This window comes from Spea bombifrons, chromosome 7 (genome assembly GCF_027358695.1).
Source record: "Spea bombifrons isolate aSpeBom1 chromosome 7, aSpeBom1.2.pri, whole genome shotgun sequence".
NCBI lineage: Eukaryota > Metazoa > Chordata > Amphibia > Anura > Pelobatidae > Spea > Spea bombifrons.
In genome coordinates this window covers 32,975,436-32,985,253 of record NC_071093.1, presented here as the reverse complement: position 1 = coordinate 32,985,253, position 9,818 = coordinate 32,975,436, and the positions used below count along the sequence as shown (strand labels likewise).

The following is a 9,818-nucleotide window of genomic DNA, read 5'->3' as shown; positions in this document are numbered from 1 at the left end:
CACAGTGTATTTCTTTTAGAAAAGAGAGATGGTTTCACATTCACTGGCGTAAAAGTTTTAGTTTTCTAAATGTATCAATTATTCAAAGCTCAAGAGTAATAATATGCCCAGTTTGAGTAACAAATTATCTTCCACCCCTGATCAAAAACTTGAGTGGTGTAGAGAAAGTGATGTCACTAAACTACAGAAATAAAATATATGGGCATAACTGGAGGATTCTACTTGGACAATTTCCAGTAATTCAGGGTATCTTTTGTGGTCTTAATTTTGTTTTCTGCAACTGTCTTCTGGTGGTAGGAACATAAACATTAAAAAGTTGATTAAACCTGGTTATCTTCCTGCTTTACAGTTAATGCAGTCCCCTGCGTTTGTCATGCCCCATCCAGGGTGCGGAGCTGCATATCTCCGGTTTTCCCTTTTTCATTATAATCTGTCCCTTGATTTCCTTGTGCTCTGTTCTGTGCTTCTGATTCCTTGATTCCAGTTCTGTTCTTTGCTTCAGTGTTCCCCACCCCTTTGTTGTGTTTGTCTCGGTATTCAGTCTAAAGGTATGTCCTCTGTTCTGTGTATAGATGCAACGTTCAGTTTCAGCCTTTAGTTATTCTGTAGGCAGACCCACCAAATATTGGAGTACTTTGGCGTAGTGGTGGGCTCGACAAATCCCAGGCGCCAGGTCACCATGGCGACTGAGAATTTTGTCCTGGTGCCTAGGTGTTTGTCAGCCTGTTAAATCCCCAAACAATGTCGCCACAATCGTGGTGATCGCGGGGGCGCTGCTGTTGTCTGCCACCCCGAGCCCATCACAGCCACACAAGTGGGGGGACCTGACACAACATCCCCCTGCTGCCTGATCGCTCCATGAGAGTGAAAGTGCAGCGTTAACCCCTTCAATGCCGCGGCATTTTAGGGGTTAATTTCCGTTTTGTACGGGGCTCTGCTGCTGGTGGTCTGCCTGGAAGCCCAGGCAGACCAGCAACAGCAAAAACGACCCCCCACAAGCCCTTCGATGACTCCTGTAGGCATGGAAGCCTACAGGAATCACCAAAAAGACTCCGCCCTGCAACGGCTGGTCCAGCAATTGCGTCCCAGGCAGCTTCAGGGACAGGGGGAGAGGGTTCTCCGGTCTCCAATTGAGTGTGGAGACCAGCCCCAACCCTCCCCTGCTGCCTGATCGCTCCATGAGAGCGACAGTGCAGCATTAACCCCTTCAATGCCACAATTGTGTATGACACATTCGTGGCATTGTAGGGGTTAACATTTGTCCCCACAAGCTTGTGGGGACTACATATCAGTCAATGCTGTACTCCAATGGAACATCAGCATTGAAAGAGTTAAAAAAATAATGTATCCAAAAAAAAAAAAAAACAACAAAAAACAGCACTGATCTGAAAGTCCAGGGTGCTTCCAGGTCAAATGCTGTGAGTTTAGTAAGTGGGCTATGATAATCAGATCACTCCTGACCAACTGTTAGTTTAAAAAAACAACTTGCCTTGTTCCCTGTCCTTTGTTGTGTCCTGTACCATGTATGTATTGTCTGGTTATGTTTATTGCTTGGTCTCCCTGTTCCTTGCTCTGTCCCCCTTGCTCGCTCTGTTTCCCTTGCTCGCTATGTTTCAGCTGTTACTCTACTTAGCTTCCATACTCCCAGCCTGCAGCATCCTGCACATGATTCTAGTGTGATGTCTCATGCCTGATCCAGGGTGCCTGCAGGATATCACTTTGTTTTGTCGTGAACAACATCCGCTGCTATGTCAGGGCGCTGGTATGTGACTGCACAACCCTAGGTGCTCATCACCCGGGTGAGTGCAGTCGCCCTGCACCAGGTCCTGTGGCTCCGCTTCTGCATCCTGAACTCCTGAACACCATCTTTGGGTGCTCTGGGTCATTACAGTCGTCTGTATGGACCCAGTTCCTGACAGCGTTATTGGCCCAGTACCAGAATATTTACTCTCTTGTATTGATGTTACGCAGGCCTGTCAGTACCATGAGCCACAAGTGTGCAGTGTGCACAAGTGTGCAGGAATATGGACTAGATGAAGGGTCTTAGTATTTAAGACAAAGTACATGAAAGGACAAATATGTTTTGAGGTGAAGCGAAGAATAAAATCTACATTTACAAGTAACTAAGTGACTAATTAACTTATACAGACGTGTTATACAATAATAATAATAGTGATAATAATAAATGCCAACAATAAAAATATTATAAACATGTTAAATAATGTTTTTTATCTCAATTTACGCTTGATTAGATGGCTGTTCATTTATTTAAAAATGAGGAATTCTCATCTGTGTACAATAAGTACATGTTACCAGCCGCCAATGAGGTCATCAGTCTGATTTTATCATATATGGAGGAGAAGGTAAGGTTTTAATTTTTACTGCAGAAAGTAAAGAAAAAATGATAAATTGCTTGTAGATATATATATGTTTAATATAAGTATAAGCAAGAGTTAGAGTTTTATGGAATGCAACAGCCCCCTTAACATAACATTAAGTTATCCAAAATAAAATCATCTTGCTAGTCATTTCTCCAAGTCTTTAAGATTGTTGATATTGTAAATGTAGAAGAAATTTGGTTAGCCATTTTATCTCCAATATAATTTCCTTAAAATTGAGTGTAATATGTATTGGCACACTGGCCCCAAACTTACCTGATATGTCTCTTAAGAGGCAGACTTAATTCCTGCAGTGTGTAATGTGTAATGGGGGTCAGTGTGTATCCAGCTGGAGCCCGCATGTATGTAATTTCGCTGCCGCTGAACTTAAAGTGTCCAGGCCTGGGGAGTGCTGGTAGGGGGGGGCAAATCTAGTCAAGTGAGCCATTGCGCCATCGAATCAGCCCACCACCCATGCCCAGCCTGATTTTCTAACGCATATTGATGTAAAGTGATGGGATTGGAAGTCCATCAGTACACAAAAAAATGTCATCATACACAGGACGCTTGAAGCCACAATTTACTGCCACTAATCCTTTTAATAAGATTTGCAGATTGAAATAGAGTAAATACACAAAACCTTTACTTTTCCTCTCACTGATTTCTGGGGCTAGAAAGTTTTGTCTTCTGATGTGACTACAAATTCAGGAGGACTTTTTATCTCTAGATAAGTAAAAATTAAAAAGTTCAATTCATTCCTACAGTAAGTAAAGTGCCAGGAAACAGATGACCAAATATACAACCAGGACAGGCTCTGCCACACCGAAACCCAAACACATACATCAGGACAGGCTCTGCCACACCGACACCCAAACACACTCACACCAGGACAGGCTCTGCCACACCGACACCCAAACACACGCACAGCAGGATAGGCTCTGCCACACTGACACCCAGACACACATACGCACCAGGACAGGCTCTGCCACACCGACACCCAAACACACACACAAGGACAGGCTCTGCCACACCGAAACCCAAACACATACATCAGGACAGGCTCTGCCACACCGAAACCCAAACACATACATCAGGACAGGCTCTGCCACACCGACACCCAAACACACATACCAGGACAGGCTCTGCCACACCGAAACCCAAACACATACATCAGGAAAGGCTCTGCCACACCGACACCCAAACACACTCACACCAAGACAGGCTCTGCCACACCGACACCCAGACACACACCAGAACAGGCTCTGCTACACCAACACACACACACACCAGGACAGGCTCTACCACACCAAAACCCAAACACATACATCAGGACAGGCTCTGCCACACTGACACCCAAACACACATACCAGGACAGGCTTTGCCACACCGACACCCAAACACACACACCAGGACAGGCTCTGCCACACCGAAACCCAAACACATACATCAGGACAGGCTCTGCCACACCGACACCCAAACACACTCACACCAGGACAGGCTCTGCCACACCGACACCCAGACACACGCACAGCAGGATAGGCTCTGCCACACTGACACCCAGACACACATACCAGGACAGGCTTTGCCACACTAACACCCAAACACACACACACACCAGGACAGGCTCTGCCACACCGACACCCAAACACACGCACAGCTGGATAGGCTCTGCCACACTGACACCCAGACACACATACCATGACAGGCTTTGCCACACAAACACCCAAACACACACACACACCAGGACAGGCTCTGCCACACCGAAACACAAACACACACACCAGGAGAGGCTCTGCCACACCGAAACCCAAACGCATACATCAGGACAGGCTCTGCCACACTGACACCCAAATACAGGTACAATTATGTTGTACAACCCTTTAGCAACCAATACCTATTGCCCTCTGCTTTATACTTCCATGTAATTAAATATTGGACTCTTATGGGTCATAGATGCTATTATCTTAATATTTTTTCTCTATCTTGTCTCTGCAACAGAAATGTAAATCCTATGATATGGCAGTTGATATTGGTTGCGGTACTGGGAGATATACATTGCCTCTGGCTCCTCACTTCCAGAAGGTGCTAGGGGTAGACATCAGTGAATCTCAGCTTGATGAGGCCAAAAGATCTACTTCACTTGAAAATGTGACTTACCAGTGAGTGACTTGACAATATAATCAGCAGCAAAAGAAATAAGCAAGCAAGTTCTTATACTGATTCAGAAGAGTTTTTTTTCTTTAGAGTTTCTTCAGCTGAAAACTTAACACTAGAAGATGCATCTGTAGATCTTGTGACTGCTGGACTTGCTGTTCATTGGTTTGATGTGGACAAATTTGTGCATGAAGCAGTTCGGGTTCTGAAGCCCAATGGCTGTCTTGCTGTGCATGCTTTTTATCCAATCTATACAATAGACTACAAAGATTACTCTGAGATGCTAACAGCCATTATGAAAGAAGTGAGTATAGTCATGTGAAATAAAGGGAAACCAACTTCAAAATATAGATTTAAACACAGTATACAATTGCACAGTCCTCCATTCAAAAAATAGTTTTTGAATCAACCAAGTTTGCTCTTCCTCAGCATCCATTCACTGAGGGAAAAAGCAAAGTACTAGGGAATGAGTTACAGAGGATAGACCTGGCTGAAAATTAGAGGAAAAAGGTGTGTGGAGAGCACTGAAATTGAGGATGAGAAAGAAAAATGCTAGGCTAATGAAAAAGTACTATGGTTGGGAACTGTTTAAATGCTTGGGTGGGAAAACTTGAGTGGGCTATATAATGAGTTGGGACAGAAGGATATAGTTGAATTGAATGTCACAAGAAATGAAAGAATAGAGGAAATTGGAGGCAGATGGAATGGTTGGCTTCTGAATGTTCCCCAGGACCACGATTTCACCACAATGGGAGACCCCTGAAGGTTTCAAGTTAGGCCTTATAAGGAAAAGTGAATAAAATGCAGTGGTGAAAATACATAATAAAAGTTAGTTTGATTGTTTTCTCTTCTTTTTTGATGTTAAAATGCTTTGATTGCCTTTATAGATGATAGACACCACTTTCAAATATGCAGATGGAAATAATGAACTTTTGCTATCCCAGTATAAAGACGTATTCAATGCTGTACCATTACAAGAGAAACAGTGGTAAGTATGTTATCAGTGTGTTATTGTGATGATTATTTTATTCACTGGGGAATGTCTTATATTATATGTAAAGCATAATTCTAGTGCCGTGAAGTAAACAGTCCACTGTTTTTTTTTTGATGATTGCTCCACTTACGATACTTTTCGCCAGAACGGTTCTTTAGACATAAATCCTATGTTATCTGTTTGCCTAATAATTCCTTGTGCTGTAAGACAGTGGCTAAAATATTTAGCTGGGTACCTATTTGATGTAGTTGTGTAAGCATTGTATTCATTCTTTAGAATTTGTAGACTGAGCAGATTATTTGTCATATAATTTTGCATTATATCCAAATGAAGTTCACTTAGCGTTACAAAATATACTTAGGATGGTTCTCTGTGGACGCCCCATGGTTCGAAAAAAGACATAAACAACATTATAAGTGCAGTTAGATGACCAGCAGATCAACTCTTCCCACTGAATACACCACATCTGGTCTATATAATGCAATGTTTATCTAACAGTCAGCATTTAATTTTGCTATCCTTTTTCATATTTAGAAAATCTAAATACACTATATGGACAAATTTATTGGCACACCTCACCATACCACCGACATGGACTTTTGTGACATAGTAGTCTAATAGAATAGACATTAATGTGTAGCCCCCCCCCTTTGCAGCTATAACTCTCTCCACTGTTCTCTCTTCTGGGAAAGCTTTCCACGAGATTTTGGAGAGGTTCTGTGGGTATGTTTGCCCATTAATGCAGTAGAGCATTTCTGAGGTCCGGTGCTGATGTTGGATGAGAATGCCTGGCTCGCAATCTCTGTTCGAGTTCATCTCAAGGGTGTTCGATGGGTTTGAAGTCAGGGATCTGTGCAGTTAAGTTTCTCTACACCCAACCACGTCTTTATGGACCTTGCTTTGTGCATTGGGGCACAGTCATGCTGGAATAGAAAAGGCCCTTCCCCAAACTGCTCCTGCAAAGTTGGAAGCATAGCATTGCCCAAGGTGTTTTGGAATGCTGAAGCATTAGGATTTCCCTTCACTGGAAGTAAGGGGCCTTGCCCAATCCCCGAAGAGCAGCCTTAACTTTACAGTGCAGTCAGGCAGGTAACAGATCATGTTTTCACTGCTCCAGAGTCCAATGGTGGTGGTCTTTAAACCACTCGATCAGACACTTGGCATTGTACTTGGTAATGTGAGATTTTCATGCAGCTGCTCGGCCATGCTAACCCATTCCATAAAGCTCCCACCCCACAGTTTTTGTGCTGATATTAATGCCAGTGGAAGTTTGGAACTCTTCAGCTATGGAATCAGCAGCGACTTTTACTCATAAAGGTGGCATCCTATAACAGCACCATGCTTAAATTCATTGAGCTCTATAGAATGACCCATTTTTTCCACACTGTGTGCAGACTGCATGACTAGGTGCTTGATTATATATACCCGTGGCAATGGGTATGATTGAAACACCTGAATTCAATAATTAAGGGGTGTGTCCCAATACTTTTGTCCATAAAGTATAGCAGCCAAAGGACGATCTTTCTTAAATAGGACTGAATAGATTAAAAAACACAGACCACTCAGGCTATTCTAAAGAGTATATTTCTGTACCCATGAAGAAGTTTATAATTTTGTGTACTACATTTCACTCTTACTGTAAGACACTTGTTGCTTTTGACTTTCAGGGTCACTGATATACCTGTTGCGTTTGAATTGTCAGTTGAAGGTGTGATAGGGTTTATCCAGTCTATTTATATGTACCAGGATTTCCTAAAGAAAGATCAAGATGAAGCCACAAGATTCCTGCGATATATAGAGCAGAGGTAAAGTACAAAAATATACAGTAGGTGCATACATTTGCAGGCACATTTGGATTTGGCGGTAATTGATAATTGATAATGGTTTGAGCATGTCCTAGTCCTTGTCATATTCATGCCCCGGAATTCTTCTGATGTGCCTGTGGATCTGAAGTTTATTACTAAAGCTCCAGGGCAGCCCCTTGAAATATTCCACTGTTTCTCCTAACTACACCACTTCATTCTTCATTTTTGGGTGAACAATTTATTTCTAGATGCTCAGTCTACTGTTTACATGAGGTAAAAAGGTAGCAGCCCAAATGCCTTGATGTGTGCATTTAACAGTCCTAATTTAATTTATATCATTACCCACTGTAATGATGTGAGATAGGGCGGTAAGCAAAGATTAAGAAAAGTGTCTTGGGTTGTTCATTAACCATCGTATTATGTTTATTACTAACTACAGGGAAAAAAGAGCTCCCGAATAAACATACTCTGAAGCTGTTATAGCTATAATAATATAATATAATTTGAATTTCAATTACAATTTACTTTTCAATATATGTTTAGGGTGTGTAAAACTCACACTATATAGAGTATCCTCCAAAAATATTGGCACCCTTAGTAAATGTGAGCAAAGAAGCCTGTGAAAAAATTGTCTTTATTGTTTAACCTTTAACCTACTTAGTTTGCCAGACACTACTGGAACTTCAAATGGGATTATATGCTATGGTTAGATGAAACTAAAATAGTGATTTTTGGCATTAAACACCAGAGGTGGGTTTGGTACACACACAGAGAGGTAACCATATGGTGATGGCGCTTTGGGGCTGTTTTCCTGCCAGAAGACCTGGACAATTTGTTAGGATACATGGCATTATCATATATTAAATGAAAACCTGACTGCCCCTGCCAGAAAACTTAAAATGGCTGTGGCTGGATCTTCCAGCAAGACAATGATTCAAATCATACATCAAAATCAACACAAAAATGGTTTATTGACCACAAATTCAAGGTCCACCATGGCCATCCCAGTCCCCTGACTTAAACACCATAGAAAACCTGTGGGGTTTGAACTGATGAGAGTCCACCAGCATCAACCGTGAAATTTGAAGAATCTGGAGAGATTCTGTATGAAGAAATGGCCTCTGATCCCTGCCATGTATTTTTCAACCTTATAGTAGAAGACTCAGAGCTGTTATCTTGGCAAAGGGAGGTAGCACAAAATATTGGCTAAAAGGGTGCCAATAATTGCGCCACACATATGTTCTTGTGTTTGCAATTGTTTTCTTCGAGAGCAGAGTATATTTTTTAAGAAAAGATCAAAAGGTGCCAATATTTGTGGAGGGCATTGTACATATGTTTATATTAAATGCAGAATAACAATAATGGCAATAGTGGTTGTTTATATTCTATTTTAAACAGGTCATTGAATTGGGCCTAATATTTCAAAGAACACAAATGCCATCTTGTGGATCAAGGACTATAACCAGAGTAACATCTAGGATAATATAAAACTACATGTAATTATTATATACTCATAAGTCATTATGGCTAACCTACAGCTACTTCTGCAGGTTTCGTGAGGTTCTGGGCGAAGAATCAGATTCAGCCATCATGAACGTCCAAGTCAAACATTATTGTGTCCTTGCTTGTAAATCTTAATGTCAATTGGAGAAACCAAGGAAGTGTCTACACACCACATCTGAGCTCAATCTTGTTAATCAATGATCCATATTGTTCAAATAAAAAATATTTGTTTCAGGTGCAAGTTCATTTAAATGACAAGTATAAATCCCATTTCCATAGCAGAAGGATAAATGCATATGGCCAAGTTGAATACCAAATTGTTTTTCAGTTACATTCTCTGTTCTGTAAGCTAAACCATAATGCAACATCCCCTCCCTTTCTGTAAATATAAATTTAATAAAAATTGTGTTTTCTACAGAAAAAGCAGTAATAACCATGTTGCCTTTGTTATTTCAAAAAATGTTGGCATTCTAAGCTTACATGGCTCAAGGGTCCTCTCTACCCCTGGGAGACCATTGAGTCTATTCAGAAGTCAAGTGGTCAGGGCTTTTTATCTTATTTTAAGCCCACATCCCCTGCTAATGGAGCATAAAGTGGCATATACCCCCAATGGATTATTTAATTGCCACCATGTATAGGGGCCCTGGGGACAAATAAAGACGTTAGATTCATTATAAGCACATAAAGATGTATTAACCACTTGGAAAACCCATAAAACCTTCATAGTATTTCTGTTTTGGGGATGCTAAAATGCCTTTGACAGTCTTGGGTGGTACTTTATGTTAAGATTTGTGTCATATTTATGCTTTCCTACAAAATGTATGACTTCTATTCAGGCCAATGATCCACCAATACTGCTAAGGTGGTCAGCCTGTTCACAATCATAGATCCCATCAGTATTTATGATGGTATTAGACAGCCATGCCCCTTGTCCCCGCTTTTATTTGCCTTAGGATTGGAGTCTCTGCACCCCATTATTCGGTC

The 9,818-nt window shown here is 41.4% G+C and overlaps 1 protein-coding gene across 1 annotated transcript; it reads left to right on the top strand.

Moving 5' to 3' along the window:
* The first annotated feature begins 2,145 nt into the window (after positions 1 to 2,145).
* LOC128501875 (putative methyltransferase DDB_G0268948) lies at positions 2,146 to 9,267 on the top strand. Its single transcript, XM_053471519.1, has 6 exons — positions 2,146 to 2,363; positions 4,377 to 4,537; positions 4,623 to 4,836; positions 5,420 to 5,520; positions 7,194 to 7,331; positions 8,882 to 9,267. The coding sequence occupies exons 1-6, from the start codon at positions 2,253 to 2,255 to the stop codon at positions 8,967 to 8,969; spliced, it is 813 nt and encodes a 270-aa protein (XP_053327494.1). The 5' UTR covers positions 2,146 to 2,252; the 3' UTR covers positions 8,970 to 9,267.
* Positions 9,268 to 9,818: the final 551 nt, after the last annotated feature.